The 20284-nt window shown below is 44.8% G+C and overlaps 1 protein-coding gene across 1 annotated transcript in view; it reads left to right on the forward strand.

Moving 5' to 3' along the window:
- The window catches only part of SEMA5A (semaphorin 5A), a 503265-nt gene that overhangs the window by 158827 nt on the left and 324154 nt on the right, over positions 1-20284 (forward strand). The window contains exon 3 of the mRNA XM_088442351.1: positions 2841-2940. Coding sequence (XP_088298477.1) covers positions 2841-2940 — 100 coding nt within the window. The remainder of the gene's footprint in view (positions 1-2840; positions 2941-20284) is intronic.

A 20284-nucleotide genomic window follows, 5' to 3' on the forward strand; every position in this document is an offset into this window, starting at 1 on the left:
TACATGCCCACGCCCTGACACTACCACCACCATGCTTCACTGATGAGGTGGTATGTTTTGGATCATAAGCAGTTCCTTTCCTTCTCCATACTCTTCTCTTCCCATCACTCTGGTACAAGTTGATCTTTGTCTCATCTGTCGATAGGATGTTGTTCCAGAACTGTAATGGCTTTTTTAGATGTTGTTTGGCAAACTCTAATCTGGTCTTCCTTCTTTTGTGGCTCACCAATGGTTTACATCTTGTGGTGAACCCGCTATATTCACTCGAGTGAAGTCTTCTCTTGATTTTTGACTTTGACACATATACACCTACCTCCTGGAGAGTGTTCTTGATTTGGCCAACTGTTGTGAAGGGGTTTTTCTTCACCAGGGAAATAATTCTTCTGTCAACGACCACAGTGGTCTTCCGGGTCTTTTGGTGTTGCTGAGCTCTCCGGTGCGTTCTTTCTTTTTAAGAATGTTACAAACAGTTGATTTGGCCACCCCTAATGTTTTTGCTATCTCTCTGATGGGTTTGTTTTGATTTTTCAGCGTAATGATGGCTTGCTTCACTGATAGTGACAGCTCTTCGGATCTCATATTGAGAGTCGACAGCAACTGATTCCAAATGCAAATATCACACCTAGAATCAACTCCAGACCTTTTACCTGCTTAATTGATAATGAAATAACGAGGGAATAGCCCACACCTGTCCATGAAATAGCTTTTGAGTTGATAGTCCCATTACTTTTGGCCCCTTAAAAAGTGGGAGGCATATATAGAAACCATTGTAATTCCTACACCGTTCACCTGATTTGGATGTAATTACCCTCAAATTAAATCTGAAAGTCTGCAGTTAAAGCATATCTTGTTTGTTTCATTTCAAAGCCATTGTGGTGGTGACTAGAGGCCAAAATATGAAAATTCTGTCAATGTCCCAATATTTATGCACCTGACTGTATATATTGTAATAGTGATAGAGCAAATTAATTTAGTAACCCAGATTTAAATTACAGTCGAAAGGGGCATGGGATGTAGAATAGTAATTACAAAGTACAGTCTCTTGTTGGCAGGGCTGTGAAAGAAAAGCAGGATCTCTGTGAAAAATGCCTGCACCAAGCTGTCTCTGTGGTATCGTCTTGGGGGAGGGCGAGGGTTCACCTTAGGAAAATATTTTGTGGTGGAACTCAAAACCTAGTGGCAAGTGAGTGGCAAGCCTGCTTAACAATGGAATAGGTAAAGACAACCCTAGCTTATTCACAGATTACAACGGGATACAGTTAAAATACCGACGGTCGGGAGGCCGTCTGTCTAAGTCCCAGCGTCGAAACACTGACGCGGGACTAAAGACAGGCGTCGAAATACCGACACCTGTCTAAATCCTGATGCCGAAATCTAGACAGGCGGCTTCCCGAACAATGGTAAGCTGAGCAGTGTTAGCACTTAGCTGCGGGGGGAAGGGTTAGGTTTAGGGACCTCCGGGGGGACTTAGGGTTAGGCAACACCCCGGGAGGGATAGGTTTAGGGTGCAGGGAGGGGGGGGGTTAGGTTTAGGCACCACTGGGGGGAGGGTAGGGTTTGGCACCACCCCGGGAGGGTTAGGTTTATGGGGAGTGGAGGTTAGGTTTAGGTACCCCGGGGGGAGATTAGGGTTAGGCACCACCGGGGGGGAAGTTAGGGTTAGGCACCACTAAAAGAGGGTTAGGGTTAGAAGGGGGGGAGGGTTAGTGTTCTTACCAGCCCCAGTCGGGATTTCTAGCGTTCGGACTTGTGGCGTCGGGATTTAGTCACACGGCTTCCCGGCCGTCGGCATTTCATGCCCAACCTGTTTACAACAATTGATAAAATGAATCAATGGCTTAAGGATTTTTTTTTTTTAAATCTGTGCATAATGTGTTGATAAATACATAACTCCTTTCATCATCTCTGTTCATTACACACTTTGAAAAATCATTCAGAAAGATTATGAAAGCAACTGTTCTGCCTGAGAGGTGTGTCATAAAAATTACCATAGCAGTTACATAGTTTGGTACATATAAACCATATGTATATGCAGCACACACTCCATGCAATGGAGCACCCAACTGTAGTAAATCAGCACACTTTCTTTGGGCAGAGATCACCTGTAATTAATCACACATCATTGGGTACACAGTCACTCATGTAGCCAACAGATGTTATCCCTGTGTTGCACCCAACCACCTCGGCCTCAGTGAGATAATTCTTCTTGGAGTAATGCTTGGTACAATTGATCAGCCAATATATCGTGTGCCTGTTGGCCAGTGTGTACCAGCGCGTTCACAGACATATCGTGCCGGCTGTGCTGCACAGCCGATGCCCAATATATCTGCAGATATATTGGGGCATTGTGTTGTATGTACGGGCGGTCGTCTTACATGAAAGGTCGCTGGGAGGTGGGCACAACACGTCCCCTGGCCAGCGGGACCCGCCATAAGACAGATGATGGTTATTCAGTGTGTATGAACAACCATCATCTGCAGATATATCTGTAAGGTGTGTACCCAGCTTAAGGGAGATCACTACTATTTTAGGGAAACTCCATGACATTCAGCAAAAGCTGGAAAGTATGGGTCACCCTCTTTTCAAATTAATTTCCATTGTGTGTAGTAATTTCGCCGAGTGCATCATAGTAATTGTTCTGGGAAGTAAGTTAATATACTGTAGTTATATAGTATATGATTACTGTATAGTTATATAGTTATTGCTGTAATGGAATTTTCTTACATGTTTTCATTTTAGATTTATTCAGCATGGATCAAGATTTTAAATGTATTACAGCTATTAAGGACGACTGATAACATTTAAAATGTTGAAATTACTTTTGTTATTTGTTATTGCAGATATTTCCCCTTGGTTACACATTTTCAGGATGGAAAATGCTGTTGATTTTTCTCAGTTATCATTTGATCCAGAAAATAAGGAACTTATTGTTGGAGCAAGGTAAGACATGAAATATATATATATATATATATATATATATATATATATACTCTCACACTATATGTTTTGTTTTTATATTTCATATGAGTATATCTATATCTACAGGATGGCCATAATAACACATCACCTATTCAGAGTTGTCTATAACTTGATCTAACAACCAGCATGTCACCAAATTTGGTAAGGAGACTAATTAAGACATGGGTAGGAGGATTCTGTGAAAAAAAAATTAATGCAAAAAGTCGCCTATAGGGGGAGCTGTACAATGTGAAAAAAGTGTGGAAATGGACAGACAAATGCTTTATTGTCGTGTTATCATTAATGCATCACAATAAAGGTAATTGTTCATTACAGTTTAGGGGCATATTCAATTGCACTTTCCGCCTACATCACTGGTTTTGGGTGCGGAAAAGTATCGTACGCACGGCCGCTTTTCTCCCTAATCCAATTCCAAGGGACGCGAAAAGGGAACACGGCGAAACTCAAACAGGCGAAAAGTGCTGTCAGTTTTGGGGAAACCAGCCTGACACCCCCCAAAACATGCACTGATACGGGGGAACAGCATGGATACCCCCGAATAGCCCTGCTGAAGGTATTTGGGGTACTTAAATGGTCTCATTAGGTGCTAACTAGCGTATTTGCATAAGGGGTGAAGAATAGCATTTAGCAATATTTTTTCTACAAAATAAATAGACCCAGCAAATTTGGGGTACCTGAAAATGGGGGCTAGCATATTTAAAAGTTGCTAAAGTTAATTTTTTACAATTATGGCAAATCCACCTTCCGCAAACACCTGCAAAGTAAAAAACACCTGGGGCATACTTGGGGACCCCCCTGGAGTCTATTTGGCTAGTTTTTAAGTTTGTCCCCCAACTTTGCACTTTTTCGCCCCCAAAACGAAAGTACATTTTTGGATGCAGTTTACCTTTGGGGGGTTCCCACAACTTTGAGCCCCAATACCCCAAGACTGCACTTTATTCCGCCTCCATTCACATTCAAATCTTTTTCGCCTATCTGAATGCATTGACTTTCCGCTTAGGCGAAAAGTCATTGCAATTGAATTGGGCAGAAAGTTTCCGACAGGTGAAATGACGTCATCATTGCTTTTCGCCTTCAATTGAATACGCCCCTTAGTCTTTATGTTGTATGTATATGTCTATATATACAGTAGTAACACACACACTGCTGGTGAAAAGTTTCAGAACACACAAATTTTTTCAGTTTTTATTGAAATGTAATCAATTGAAGTTCAGTGAATTACCTGAAGTGTTACAAAGGTAAGTAGCAAACTTCAATAGATTAAAAATAAATAGGTTAGCAAAAACTAAGCAATAATGCCAAAGGGCTTTTTTCAGCGTTCAAGTACTGGGTTAAGAACATACGTCTGTTCTGCAACAATGATAAAGAGTCTTGTCTAGGCCATAAAGCACTGCCACTGGGTTACTGAAGACTGGGTATTGCTAGTTAAAGCATTATCATTTTAACTTTCAGGCTAAAACATGCCATAGAGTGTGGATTGCTTAGAAAGTAAACTCCTGTGACACCAGCTGTCAAACATGGAGGAGGACATGTGATGGTCTGGGGCTCTTTTGATAGATCCCGCATCGGCGACTAGCACAGAGTGGGGGTAGGGGGGGGTAAGGTGCGCTCTCCCAGCTAGTGGTGGTGATGGTGATGACTTGTGTGTATTTGTGAGTGGTGTTAATTGGAATGTTTCTTCTGATGGTGGTTGTGTTTTGGGGGTTAGAAGGAGGGTGTGATTGGGTTTGGAGTGTAGTATGGAGTAATGTGAAAAGGGGAATGAGATAAGGTCAAAATGAGTCCAGCGCGACACAGTGGTTTGGGGCAAAATCTATTATTGAGTAGTCACAATGCTGCTCTGTTGAGATCCCGGGCAGGTGGGTGGGGTTCAGTGATGAGTGTTGATGAGACTGGGGAGGTAGGTGGACCCTTTCAGGGGGCTCCTTCCCGTGTGGTTCAGTGACCTTGCACGTCACCCCTCCTGGACCTATGGTCGACAGTCTAGGAAGTCTCAGGGGGTGGGGCGATGTGCAGAGTGGGTTGGAACTCCTGTTCGGCGTCCCGTGTCTAGGTGCGAGTCTTGGCAGCACTTACCTACCGGTAGGTTTTTGTTATGGTGATGTAAGTCGATGTTGCAGCCGATGCAGATAGGTTGGAAGCTGCAGGTTTGTTGGTGAGCTGGGTCAGCGTGTTGCTGGTGTGCTACAAGTGCACGGCTGTTCTGATTGGTCTGCGGAGGTCAGCGACCGGCGTGTGCAGCTGAAGTTGGCTCTTGGTCGTGCCGCTGGTGGTGTGGAGCCAGAGGTGTGGATGGGTGAGCCGCAGTGAGGCTGGATTCACCCTGGGAAGGGGGGGTGGTCTGCCCGGGATAATGATTGGAAAAAAGCCGGGGGGGGGAGGGGGGGATATGGAAGGTGTGACCTTGATGGATCTGGTCACTGGCAATGTTGGCTGTGCGGACTTGTGGCCGGATGTGAAGGGTGCTCTCTGCACTGACGGTCTCCCTTGTGGAAATGGGGATCGATTATGGAGACAACCCTGGCCAGGTGTCAGTTGTTGAGCACGCCTGGGAGAGGTGGGGGGGGAGAGTGGCTGGTCTGGGTGTAGAGCCGGCCACTGGAGGTGTGAGCGGTGCGGACCAGCGGGCGGGTGGGCTGAGAGCTTTCTGCACTGGCGGTCCCTGGTGGGGATGGGGATCTTCAACAAGAAAAATACCTAGGCGCTTGATGAGTAAATACCACACCCTGAATATTTCAGCTGGTTGGGGTAGTCAATCCCAAAATAAATATATAATATGTTGCAGAAAGCAGCTGGTTATTCAGAGGGTGAATACAATGTAACAAGGTTCAAATTTATAAAAAATAAATTTTATTAAATGAAATACCAATAAAATTAAATATGCATTGATCCTTATTTTCACATGTTATATATCTGAAACATTGTAAGAAATATATATATACAGTCAGGTGCATAAATATTGGGACATTGACAGAATTTTCATATTTTGGCCTCTCTTCACCACCACAATGGCTTTGAAATGAAACAAACAACATTTGTTTGGGATTGACTTGGCCATTGCATAACATTACACTTTTTAGCCTTAAAAAACTCTTTGGTTGCTTTTGCAGTATGCTTCGGGTCATTGTCCATCTGCACTGTGAAGCGCCGTCCAATGAGTTCTGAAGCATTTGACTCAATATGAGCATATAATATTGCCCAAAACACTTCAGAATTCATTCTGCTGCTTTTGTCAGCAGTCACATCATCAATAAATACAAGGGAACCAGTTCCATTGGCAGCCATACATGCCCACGCCACGACACTACCACCACCATGCTTCACTGATGAGGTGGTATGTTTTGGATCATGAGCAGTCCCTTTCCTTCTCCATACTCTTCTCTTCCCATCACTCTGGTACAAGTTGATCTTTCTCATCTGTCCATAGGATGTTGTTTCAGAACTGTAATGGCTTTTTTAGATGTTGTTTGGCAAACTCTAATCTGGTCTTCCTGTTTTTGTGGCTCACCAATGGTTTACATATTGTGGTGAACCCTCTATATTCACTCTTGTGAAGTCTTCTCTTGATTGTTGACTTTGACACATATACACCTACCTCCTGGAGAGTGTTCTTAATTTGGCCAACTGTTGTGAAGGGGTTTTTCTTCACTAGGGAAATAATTCTTCTGTCATCCACCACAGTTGTTTTCTGTATTCTTCCGGGTCTTTTGGTGTTGCTGAGCTCTGCGGTGCGCTCTTTCTTTTTAAGAATGTTCCAAACAGTTGATTTGGCCACACCTAATATTTTTGCTATCTCTCTGATGGGTTTGTTTTGATTTTTCAGCCTAATGATGGCTTGCTTCACTGATAGTGACAGCTCTTTGGATCTCATATTGATAGTCGACAGCAACTGATTCCAAATGCAAATGTCACACCTAGAATCAAGTCCAGACCTTTTACCTGCTTAATTGATAATGAAATAACGAGGGAATAGCCCACACCTGTCCATGAAATAGCTTTTGAGTTGATAGTCCCATTACTTTTGGCCCCTTAAAAAGTGGGAGGCACATATAGAAACCATTGTAATTCTTACACCGTTCACCTGATTTGCATGTAATTACCCTCAAATTAAATCTGAAAGTCTGCAGTTAAAGCACATCTTGTTTGTTTCATTTCAAAGCCATTGTGGTGGTGAATAGAGGCCAAAATATGAAAATTCTGTCAATGTCCCAATATTTATGCACCTGACTGTATAAAAAAATTATTACCAAATGGTCCTGTACCAATATAGACAATAGTCTCCAGAATGTGCTAGTATGAGAATTTTTAATAATTCCGAGTGTTGTAATGTCTGTCAGCTGCAAACAGAATCTATGCAGCGCAGTGGTCCAGTGTAATTTAGACAGGCTTTGATAGCAGGATTGTACCTGTAGTATGTTTATACAGTCTATATCATGGTGTCACTATTCGCGGCTCTCACCTGTGTAGAAGGGAGCCTGGATCTCTGTGTGAAGGCTGTGGTAAGCAGTTATATCCCCAGTGTGGTAAATATGATCTCCGTTTGTTTGCTGTTCCTAGCAACACCAAGGTGTAGAACGGCGCTGTACCTTTTGAAGCGCTGATTTTCAGAAATCTAGACACAGGCGGTAGTTTGTTTCGTATGATTTCAGTTCAACCTAGGAGAGGGAACCGCTCACAAGCTAGTTGGCCTCGCTGAAATAGCAGAAAGCTCCGGGTGTTGTTAGAAGAGCGGACCGCAATAGCTGGGCTGATTCTGGCTGGGTGACTGTGGGGCTGCAGGAGACAGGTGCATATGGGGTGTGCTGGATAAGGAATAGCTCAACCTAGGAGAGGGAGCCGATCACCTCCTTATGGCCGGGCCGCGCTGGCAGAGGGCTCCGTATTGGATGAATGGGGCAGACCGCATGGGTCAGGTAGGCAGTGAGTCTGTGTATCCTTTGTAATAGCAGGTACCAGGACCATCTGGGTTTTGGCAGGCGGTCACCAACGCATTTCAACACTACTCCGGCGTCTTTGTCAAGGCATAAATGTTGACTGCCTATTGCTGTGTTTAAGTAGTCTGACAGGCTTATTTAGCATAATTAATTGATTTAAAACATTTGTTTAAGGTTCTTTAAGACGAACCTTGTTAGTTGTATAACTGGATCTCTATTATAGAGAAAGCATGTTATATAATTTACATGTTTTTTATATATAAAAGAGAAAACTCCATAACATAATTGTATATGACATTATAAATTTCTAATGTTTTAACATTGGTTTATATGGATGCAGAATCTATTTGCAATTAGTAGAAATGACAGAATAATGTTTCAAGAAGGATGTTAGTAATGTTAAACAATTAAATACTTTTCTGTTAATCTGGTATACATATAAATTATGCGAATAGACAGTTTTAAAACAGTCTATGTCATAGATATATATATATATGAAAAAAGATATGAAATAAATGAATAATAAATATAACATTAAAATAAAATAAAATGAAATAAAATAAAAATAAAGATAATAATGAGAATAATAATAATATTAAAATATTACAAAATAGGTAATAAAATTAAAAATGAAAAAGTAATATATAATCATTCATGTATTGCTCATCATAGCATAGATTATTATTTATAAAATGAGTTAATAATGGCATAGTGTTTTACTCAATATTAATATTTATATATATATTTAGGTGTTACATCACAGAAAATTAAATTGAAGATTGAAATATCAATCTTCATAATAGATATTAAACAGCAATTTTTAGGGTATATAGGAGAAAAAGGTATGGATTCTAACAGGGATTCATAAGAATCAGAGTGAGGAAGAAATTGGCCCCACAGAAATATGTGGGAATCTAGATAAGAAATAGAAAAGGGGAATACAAGGGATATTGCCTGATTGTTAATGTGGCAGATCACGTGTAATTGGTAGGATTAAATACAGAGGCAGAAGATTGAGAATTTAAAATACAGAATTTAGTTCTACTTGTTCGTTTAAGCCATCTGGATATAAACTGTTCATCTGAAATATCCAGAATAGTTCTTGTCGACATAGGGACCTGAATCGGTCTCCCTTCCTAATGGTTGGGGGAATATGTTCCAGTCCCACAACTTTGAGAGAACTATCGTTGTCATCATGTTCATTTGTAAAATGTTTAGATACGCTATGTAGCATATTTCTTTTTAAGATATTCCTCCTGTGTTCCAGGAAGCTTTCTTTAAGGCTTCTAATAGTGCGTCCTATGTATCTTACATTTGCACAACTACATGATAGCATATAAATGATAAATTTAGTATCACAATTGATGAAGTATTTTATTTGTATATTTCTTTCATTATAGGCTGTATTAGTTTATTTTGTATTATGAGAGATATATTTGCATGTAATGCACCTCATTCTTCCGCATCTGAAACAGCCCTTCAGTTTTTCAGTTAACCATATCTCTGCTTTCTTCATATCTTGTTTGATAGGTTTTTGATAACTAGGAGCAAGAATGTTTTTAAGAGATTTATTTTTTCTGTAAATAATAATCGTTTTTTCAGGTAGAATATCTTTTAAGATAGTATCGTGTCTAAGAATAGAATAATTATTTTCTATAGTACATTTTATTTGAAAAAATGATTTATTATAAGTGGAAACAAATGCTAAATTGTTGTTATATTTATTGTGTTTAGGTGAATCTCCTTTATTCATTTATACTGTTATTTGTTTTGTTTGTAGAAAATTCTCTCTTTTCATTTTTTCTACCTCAGTTAAGGCTTTATTCAGTAATTGTTCTGGATAGCCTCATTCTAAAAAATCGTTACATAAAGATTTGGCTTGTATCTGAATAGAGTCGAGATTGGAACAATTGCGTCTGATACGCATCAACTGTCCCTTTGGGATATTCGTTTTCCACGGTAGTTAGTGTGAACTTTTAAAATGTAGATATTTATTGCTTGCTGTATCTTTACAATAGTTAGTAGTAATGATTTTGTTATTGCGGATTGTTAGGGTGAGATCTAGAAAGTATACTAGGTTCCAGTCAAATGTGTGAGTAAATGTGAGGTTATGGAAATTTTGATTAAGAGAAGTGACAAAAGATTGTGCACTAGTAGAATCCCCATCCCAAATAATAAAAAAATCATCAATGTAATGGCCATAGAGCACCAGAGACCCTCCGAGCTCACCTCTCCATACACGGGAGGACTCAAAGTCCCCCATGTATAGATTGGTTGAAACTCGGAGCGAATCTGGTCCCCATGGCCGTGACAACCACCTGTAAGAAAAATGTGTCAGTAAACAAAAAATAATTGTGAGTTAAAATGAAACGGATACTGTGAAGAAGGAAGTCTCGATGTTGGTCGGTTAAGGATTCATCATTAAAGAGATATTCACTGCATTAATCCCCAACTCATGGGGGATATGTGTATATAGCGCTTTCACATCAAGCGTGAGAAAGGCATATGTTTCTTTCCACTCTACTTCTCGTATTAGATTGAGAAAGTGGGTTGTATCTTTAAGGTGAGACCTCAGAGCCGGCCCTAGTCAAATGAGTGCCCTAGGCAAGATTTTGGGTGGTGCCCGCCTGCCCCGTGGGATTCTGAAAAGGGGTGCGGTCTCACGGAAGGGTCCCCTCACCCAGCACAGCATCAGCACCTACCCTCACCCATCATCACTGTCCCAGCAAAGCACCCCTCTCGCAGCAGTGAGCACCCCAGCCCTCTCCCAGTTCCAAACTTACTTTACTTAAGCGTATCCTGCTGAGCCGTCCGACTCAAGGTACAGCAAGATGCAGGCAGCGGACCCACTTTTCCCAGCTCAGGCTGGCAGGCCACAGCTACAGTGTGTGATGGTTGCTGGAGACGAAGCCCAGAGCTGTGAGGTGTGACTCACTACTCTGAGCTCCGCAAAGGCCCATGGTGCAGGAGCCCTCCCACAACCATTTACTTATAGTCCTCAATGAGCCTCTGCCCATGCGCAGAAGCTCAATCTGATTGTGTGATGCCCCAGAGCCCGCCTGGCGCTAACCACTAGCCGCCGTCCTGCTCTCTGTTTGCTGCTGCCAGGCTTGAACGGAGCTGTCAGGTGAGCTCCGATCGTGGACGTTGCGCAGCAGCAATAGCAGCTGCAAGAGTATCCGAGTTTCTGACCTGCCGGCAGCAGGTGCCCCGGCAGTGCCTGCACCAAACCTCCACCGGCCCTAGGCTAGCTTGGATGCCCCTAGGAATTCCAAATGCCCTAGGCATTTGCTTAGTTTGTCTAGGGCCGGCTCTGTGAGACCTTAACTGAGTAACATGGGGTTGGAGAAAAGAATCAACATAATAGGAAAGATTAGAGGTGAGAGAATTGATACTGGAAATTATAGGTCTCCCAAGGGGTGATGTTAGACTCTTGTGAATTTTGGGTAAATAATAATAAATGGGTGTGACAGGAAATGGGACTGACAGGAACCTATGTACATCTCTCGAGATAACACCCTTTGAAAGTGCTGTGTCTATGAATTTAGAGTATTCCATTGTATAGTCAATAGAAGGATCTTTGTCCAAAACATGATAGAATGTTTTATCGTGTAATTAGCGAAAGACTTCCTGAATGTAGTCTGTTTAAAACCACGATCCTTCCTCCCTTGTCTGCTTCTTTTATTACCAGTGTTTGATCTTTAGTTAGTTCTTGGAGTGCTTTTTTTTCCCATTTGGTCAAATTAGAGTTAGTACTTTTAGTTTTAGAACAAATTGATTTGAAGCTATCTAGCGTAGATTTATAGAAACATTCGATATTCGCACTTTTATTTCTTATAGGAAAGAATTCAGACTTCATTTTAAAATTCTGCTCTTTTTCTTTGATATTAAATGTTTTAGTTTCGCTGCAACTGTCATTGTTCTCATTTAACAGTTCTTCAAAAATAGACAATGTGTATGTGTCTTCATTATCTAAGGTGATTGGTATTTTGTCGGCTTCATTAGGGAACTTCTTTTTATTTGCAAAGTACCGTTGTCGACATAAATTGCGAATGTATCTATTGAGGTCTACGTACAGTATAGCTCAAATATATTTGGTTCAGACGAGGGGGAGAACTTTAGGCCCTTTTTGAGAAGTTTTAATTGATTTTCCGTTAGTTGTTTATCCGACAGATTGTAAATACATCTGTCATATCCAGTGGCTTTAGTAACTACCGGAGGATCTTCAGTAGAGGTCAGGCTGGATTGGTGTTAGGTTTGATGTGAGGGTCTCCAACGCGTTTTGGCACTGGTGCCTTCTTCATGGAGGTGTGAGAGGATCAGTGCTTCTGATGTTCTTATGTAGTGAACTTCCGGGGGTGGGGGGGTGGTCAGGTGACTCACGGGGTCAATGGTGTGTTTGAAAGGTAATGCGGTGCAGGTGTGTGTAGGGACTTGCTTAATGGTGATGCAATGCAGGTGTGTGCAGGGACTAGCTGGAGTGATAAATGTAATCAGATAGGGCCAATGGTGTGTTTGAAAGGTAATGCGGTGCAGGTGTGTGCAGGGACTTGCTGAATGGTGATGCGGTGCAGGTGTGTGCAGGAACTACCTGGAGTGATAAATGTAATCAGATTGGGCCAATGGCGTGTTTGAAAGGTGCTGGTGTGTGCAGGGATTTGCTGAATGGTGATGCAGTGCAGGTATGCAGGGACTAGCAGTAGTGGTAAGTGTAATCAGATTCAGTACTTGTGTGGTGGGTATGGAGTGTATGTGTTTAGTGTGTGTGGGACGGATAGATGGGTGTTGGTGCAGGGGGGGGTTGCAGGTAGAGGTGTGGTGGTCATGAGGGGTAATGACAGGTGGTGGATGTGCTGGTGGTAGTGTGGATAATTGGAATGAGGATTGCAGTAGGCGGACGGGGTGGTCAGTGTTAGGGGGTTGAGGTGCTGGTGCGGTTGCTGGAGGATTGGGTGCTGGTCGGCTCGTTAAGTGTGCTATGGTGAAGGGGACCATGATGATGTGGGTGTGTGTGGGGTCTATCGTGTGTCACTATGTGTGTGAGTGTAAGGGCTGATGATGGGTGTGATGGGTGTCTGTTCTGGACTCTGTCAGTTTGTGGTGGGAGAGTGGATATGATTATAGTAATGTTTGTGTGTCAATGTGGGGGTCGGGGGTTGGTGAGGTAAGAGGGGGTGGGGATGTGTGGGATGGGTGTGTTAGTGTGCAACAGTAAGTTGGGGGGGCGGGGTACGTGAAGATGTAATGGGCGATGTGTGGGGGGGGTAAGGTTGGTGTAGGTGTGGAGTTGGTGTTTAAGTGTTGTGGCTTGTTCGTGATAGTCCGTGAGTTTTGTGCAGTTGCATCTGATCCGCTTGAACTGTCCTGTGGGGATGTTGCTGAACCAGGAGGGGTGATGACCACTACTGGAAAGAATGTAACTGTTGACGTCCACTTTTTTTTGGAAAGTCTTCGTCTGTATCTGGTGACTTTCAATGTATATTTCTAGGTCTAAGAAGTTGATGGAGGATTGGCTGTAGTTGGTCGTGAATTTGAGGTTCCTGTCATTGTTGTTGATGTATTCAATGAAGTCAAGGAGTGTGTGTAGGGGACCCTTCAAGAAACAGAGGATGTCATCTATCTGGTCCATAGGACCAAATTCGCATCCCAGTCATGACCCCTCCATATGTGGGAGTCCTCCCAACTGCTCATGAACAGGTTAGCATAACTGGGCGTGAACCTTGTCCCCATGGCAGTGCCAGTCCTCTGCAGGTGGAAGTCCCCATCGAACCAAAAGTAATTGTGTGTAAGAATGTATTCAATGCCCTGGAGGATGAATGCGATCTGTTCTGGTTCCAGTGTGTCATTGTGATTGAGAAGGTGTTTGATGCTGTCGAGACCCTGTTCGTGATTGATGATCGTGTATAGGGATGTGACATCGCTGGTGACTAACCAGTGGTGGTGTCCTCGAGTATTTTAAGTATGTGTGTTGTGTCCTGTAAGTGTGAGCGTTTGCATTTGACGTATGGTTGAAGATAGTGGTCGATGTATTGTGATAGATTAGATGAGATGAAATTGATACCGGAAATGATGGGTCTACCTGGAGGGTGTGTCGTACTTTTGTGTATCTTGGGGAGATAATAGAATACAAGTATGACCAGGTTTGGGTTATGGATGAAGTTATATTCCTGCTTATTGAGGTTGCCTGTGTCTAAACCGGTCAGTAGTATGCGTTTGAGTGTTTGATTGAACTTGAGTGTCGGGTCAGAATTGTGTGTCTCATATGTGTCTCTGTCTTGAAGGATGCGGTGTGATTCTGAGATGTAGTTGGGTTTGACCAGGAGCACTATGCCTCCCCCCTTGTCTGCTGGTTTGATTATCAGATTTCTGTCCGATTTGAGATTGCTTTTTTCGTTAGTGGTGAGGTTTGGATTATGCCGTTTGTTAGGGGTATTGAGTTTGTTGATGTCCTCTGTTACCAGATGTTCGAAGGTGTGTATGAGGTGGCCTTTTAGGTGACTGGGGAAGAAGCTGGATGGGGGTTTGAGGTTGGTGTGTTTGTATTGGTTGTGTATGGGTTCTTTTGTGATGGGGTTGGACATGAAGTATTTTTTGAGGGTGAGTTTCCGGACGAATCTGTTTAAATCAAGGTAAGCTTCGAATTTGTTCAGAGGGTTATGTGGGGCGAATTTAAGTCCTTTGTTTAGTACGGAGATGTCATTCAGTGTGAGGGTGCGGCTACTTAGAGTGAAGATACCTGTACTGTTGGGTGATGTGGGATTGGTCAGTGTTTGGTGATTTGTTCGCCTCTGCATCCTCATCTTGTTGGTCTAGCTTGTGTTTTGGGCTTGTTGGGGTGTGTGTTAGGGTAGGTGGTAGGCAGGCACAGTTGCCTGCCTCCAGATCTAAAAAATGCTGTGACCATTGTTCGTCTGTGTGGATGGGTGTACATGGTGGTGGCAGTGGTGGTTGTGGTGGTCAGGTTGTGTCTTGTGTATTGTCTGTTTGTGTTACTGTTTGGTCTGGTTTCCCTCTGAGTTTGTTGACCCACCCTTGGTTGAGTGATTGTCTTGCTAGCTGTTCATAGTGTTCCAACTCGGATGGGTCTTCTATTTCGTGAATGCTAAATGATATGTTGCTGTCTGAGTCTTGTTTCTGGTCATTTGTGTCGTTATTTTTGTTATGTGTGTTTGATGGGTTCTTTGTGTTATGGATCTTGGACATGTATTGCTGGTACGCTAAGTCTAGTTTTTTGTATATCGGGATGCCTGGGGTGGTATGGTCAGTTGTGTGCTGGTGTTGTGATGTTGCTATTGTGTGTGTCTTTGTGGTGGTGAGACTGGAGGTTTTTTAGTTGTGATGTTTGTCTATGTTTGGCTTGTGAGCGTTGGGGCGGTGGTGGTTACCTGGTTTATCCCGTGTGATTTTTGCTATCTTTTTCTCGATTATGTCTTCCTCTGTTTTGTTTAGTTTGGTTTGTGTTAGTGTCACAAGGTTTTTAAATTCCTCTTCCCCTTTGTATGGATCCAGGTCTTTGTCAAGAGTGTTTATTTGGTTGTCTAAGAGGGCTAAGTCTGTTTTATGATGTCTGATGATTAAGTTGATCAATGATTTGGAGCAGCCATGAAGTATACTGTTCCATTCAGTCATGAACGTGGGATTATCGTGGCTATGTGTGGGTGTTTTTTGGATGACTAGGCCCTTCGGTATGAGGTTATTATTGAAGTACCATTGGAGTATGTGTGCATCCCACCATACTTTGGACTCCCTGGTGATGAGTCCTTCGAGTTGTAGGTATGTTGGGCAGAAGGTGTTGCTGTTATTTTGTAGCGTGGCTCGTTGGTCTAGTTCCTGTAAGAGGTGTTTGGCCCTATCTACGTGTGTGTCTCTGATGTTGAAAATGTCCATGTGTGGGTTTGTGTATGGTCCCCTTGTTGTGTTCCGTTATGTGGTTACTTATTGTGTTTTGGGGGGGGTGTTGGTGATTGTGTAGATTGTTGTTGGTCGTTGGTGCTGCAGTTCTGGGTACTGATAGAACATGTGAGGATGGGCAGTTGAACTGCACTCTCGTTGACCAGGGGGTGGTGTGTTGTGGTTTCGGGGTGCTGCACCTTAATGTGGGAGTACCTATCCCGCACTGAATACGTGTGGGGGTAGGTGGGGTAAGGTGCACTCTCCCTGCTAGTGGTGATGACTTGTTTGTGTTTGTGAGTGGTGTAAATTGGAATGTTTCTTCTGGTGGTGGTTGTGTTTTGGGGGTGAGAAAGAGGGTGTGATTGGGTTTGGAGTGTAGTATGGAGTAATGTGAAAAGGGGAATGAGATAAGGTCAAAATGAGTCCAGCGAGACACAGTGGTTTGGGGCAAAATCTTTTATTGAGTAGTCACCCATGGTGCTCTGTTGAGATCCCGGGCAGGTGGGTGGGGTTCAGTGATGAGTGGTGATGAGACTGGGGAGGTAGATGGACCCTTTCAGGGGGCTCCTTCCCCTGCGGTTCAGTGACCTTGCACATCACCCCTGCTGGACCTATGGTCGACAGTCTATGAAGTCTCAGGGGGTGGGGCGATGTGCAGAGTGGGTTGGAACACCTGTGCGGCGTCCCACGTGTAGGTGCGAGTCTTGGCAGTACTTACCTACCAGTAGGTTTTTGTTATGGTGATGTAAGTCGACGTTGCGGCCGTGTCAGATAGGTTGGAAGCTGCAGGTTTGTTGGTGAGCTGGGTCAGCGTGTTGCTGGTGTGCCACAAGTGCAGAGCTGTTCTGATTGGTCTGCGGAGGTCAGCGACTGGAGTGTGCAGCTGAGGTTGGCTCTTGGTCGTGCCGCTGGTGGTGCGGAGCCAGAGGTGTGGATGGGTGAGCCGCTGGGAGGCTGGGTTGCAGTGTGTGCACTGGGACCACCCCTGGGAAGGGGGGGTGGTCTGCCTGGGATAATGATTGGAAAAAAGCCGGGGGGAGGGGGGATATGGAAGGTGTGACCTTGATGGAGCTGGTCACTGGCGATGTTGGCTGTGCGGACTTGCGGCCGGATGTGCGGGGTGCTCTCTGCACTGACGGTCCCTTGTGGAAATGGGGATCGACGGTGGAGACAACCCTGGCCAGGAGTCAGTTGTTGAGCATGCCTGGGAGGGGGGGGGAGGAAGAGAGGCTAGACCGGGGTGGAGCCGGTCACTGGAGGTGTGAGCGATGCGGATCAGCAGGCGGGTGTGCTGAGAGCTTTCTGCACAGGCGGTCCCTGGTGGGGATGGGGATCTTCAGTGGAGGTCAGCCTGGATTGGTGTTGAGTTTGATGTGAGGGTCTCCAACACATTTCAGAACTGGTGCCTTCTTCAAGGAGGTGTGAGAGGATCAGTGCTTCTGAGGTTCTTATGTAGTGCACTTCCGGGGGTGGGGGTGTGGTCATGTTTCTCACGGGGTCAATGGTGTGTTTGAAAGGTAATGTTGTGCAGGTGTGTGTAGGGACTTGCTGAATGGTGATGCGGTGCAGGTAACAATAAGTAACCACATAACGGAACACAATGGGACCATACACAAACCCACACATGGGCATTTTCAACATCAGAGAAACACGCATAGATAGGGCCAAACACCTCTTACAGGAACTAGACCAACGAGCCACGCTACAAAATAACATCAACATCTTCTGCCAAACATACCTACAACTCGAAAAACTCATCACCAGGGAGTCCAAAGTATGGTGGGATGCACACATACTCCAATGGTACTTCAATAATAACCTCATACCGAAGGGCCTAGTCATCCAAAAAACACCCACACATAGCCACGATAATCCCACGTTCATGACTGAATGGAACAGTATACTTCATGACTGCTCCAAATCATTGATCAACTTACTCATCAGACATCATAAAATAGACCTAGCCCTCTTAGACAACCAAATAAACATTCTTGACAAAGACCTGGATCCATACAAAGGGGAAGAGGAATTTAAAAACCTCATGACACTAACACGAACCAAACTAAACAAAACAGAGGAAGCCATAATCAAGAAAAAGATAGCTAAAATCACACTGGATAAACAAGGTAGCCACCAATGCGCCAACACTCACAAGCCAAGCATAGACAAACATCACAACTACATAACCTCCAGTCTCACCACCACAAAGACACAGACTTACACCGTACTAACATCACACCACCAGCACACAACCTACCATACCACCCCAGGCACCCCGATATACAAAAAACTAGACTTAACGTACCAGCAATACATGTCTAAGATCCACAACACAAAGAACCCATCAAACACACATAACAAAGATAATGACACAAACGACCAGGAACAAGACTCAGACTGCAACACATCATTTAGCATTCATGAAATAGAAGACCCATCCGATTCGGAACACTACGAACAGCTAGCAAGACAATCACTCAACCAAGGGTGGGTCAAAACACTCAGAGGGACACCAGACCAAACAGTAACACAAACAGACAATACACAACCCGACCACCACAACCACCCACACCCACACCCACAACCCGACCACCACACCCACATCATCATGGTCCCCTTCACCATAGCACACTTAACGAGCCGACCAGCACCCAATCCCCCAGCAACCGCACCAGTACCTCAACCCCCTAACACTGACCACCCCGTCCGCCTACTGCAATCCTCATTCCCATTGTCCACACTACCACTAGCACAACCACCACCTGTCATACCCCTCATGACCACCACACCACGCCTCTACCTGCAACCCCACCCCGCACCAACACCCATCTATGCGTCCCACACACACTAAACACATACACTCCATACCCACCCACACGAGTACTGAATCTGATTACACTTACCACTCCTGCTAGTCCCTGCACACACCTGCACCGCATCACCATTCAGCAAATCCCTGCACACACCTGCACTGCATTACCTTTCAAACAGACCATTGGCTTAATCTGAGTACACTTATTACGCCAGCTAGTCCCTGCACACACATGCACCGCATCACCATTCAGCAAGTCCCTGCAACACACCTGCACCGCATTACCTTTCAAACACACCATTGGCCCAATCTGATTACACTTATCACTCCAGGTAGTTCCTGCACACACCTGCACCGCATCACCATTCAGCAAATCACTGCACACACCTGCACTGCATTACCTTTCAAACACACCATTGGCCCAATCTGATTACATTTATCACTCCAGCTAGTCCCTGCACACACCTGCACTGCATCACCATTCAGCAAGTCCTTACACACACCTGCACCGCATTCCCTTTCAAACACGCCATTGACCCCGGGAGTCACCTGACCACACCCCCACACCAGGAAGTGCACTACATAAGAACCTCAGAAGCATTGATCCTTTCACACCTTCACACCTCCTTGAAGAAGGCACCAGTGCTGAAATGCGTTGGAGACCCTCACATCAAACCTAACACCAGGCTGACCTCCACTGAAGATCCCATCCCCACCTGGGACCGCCAGTGCAGAAAGCTCTTAGCCCACCCACCCGTTGATCCGCACCGCTCACACCTCCAGTGACCGGCTCCACCCCGGTCCAGCCTCTCTTCCTCCCCCTCCCTCCCAGGCATGCTCAACAACTGACTCCTGGCCAGGGTTGTCTCCACCGTCGATCCCCACTTCCACAAGGGACCGTCAGTGCAGAGAGCACCCCGCACATCCGGCCGCAAGTCCGCACAGCCAACATCGCCAGTCACCAGCTCCATCAAGGTCACACCTTCCATATCCCTCCCTTCCCCCCGGCTTTTTACCAATCATTATCCTGGGCAGATCACCCCCCCTTCCCAGGGGTGGTCCCAACGCACACGCTGCAATCCATCCGCCCTGCGGCTCACCCATCAACACCTCTGGCTCCGCACCACCAGCGGCACGACCAGGAGCCAACCTCAGCTGCACACTCCGGTTGCTGACCTCCGCAGACCAATCAGAACAGCCGTGCACTTATAGCACACCAGAAACACGCTGACCCAGCTCACCAACAAACCTGCAGCTTCCAACCTACCTGCAACGGCCACAATGTCGACTTACATCACCATAACAAAAACCTACCGGTAGGTAAGTGATGCCAAGACTCGCACCTACACACAGGACGCTGCACAGGTGTTCCAACCCACTCTGCATATCCCCCATCCCCCTGAGACTTCCTAGACTGTCGACCATAGGTCCAGCAGGGGTGGCGTGCAAGGTCACTGAACCGCACGGGAAGGAGCCCCCTGAAAGGATCCACCTACCTCCCCAGTCTCATCACCGAACCCCACCCACCTGCCTGGGATCTCAACAGAGCAGCACTCAATAAAAGATTTCTACTTCAGTGTCCATAGGGGGTCCACAGGGTTGACCTTGGGGTATAGCTGGATCTGGATCCATGGGCACCACGCAGTTAAAGCTTTGCTGCTCCCAG

This window comes from Taudactylus pleione, unplaced genomic scaffold, assembly GCF_031769625.1.
Source record: "Taudactylus pleione unplaced genomic scaffold, aTauple2 ptg000309l, whole genome shotgun sequence".
NCBI lineage: Eukaryota > Metazoa > Chordata > Amphibia > Anura > Myobatrachidae > Taudactylus > Taudactylus pleione.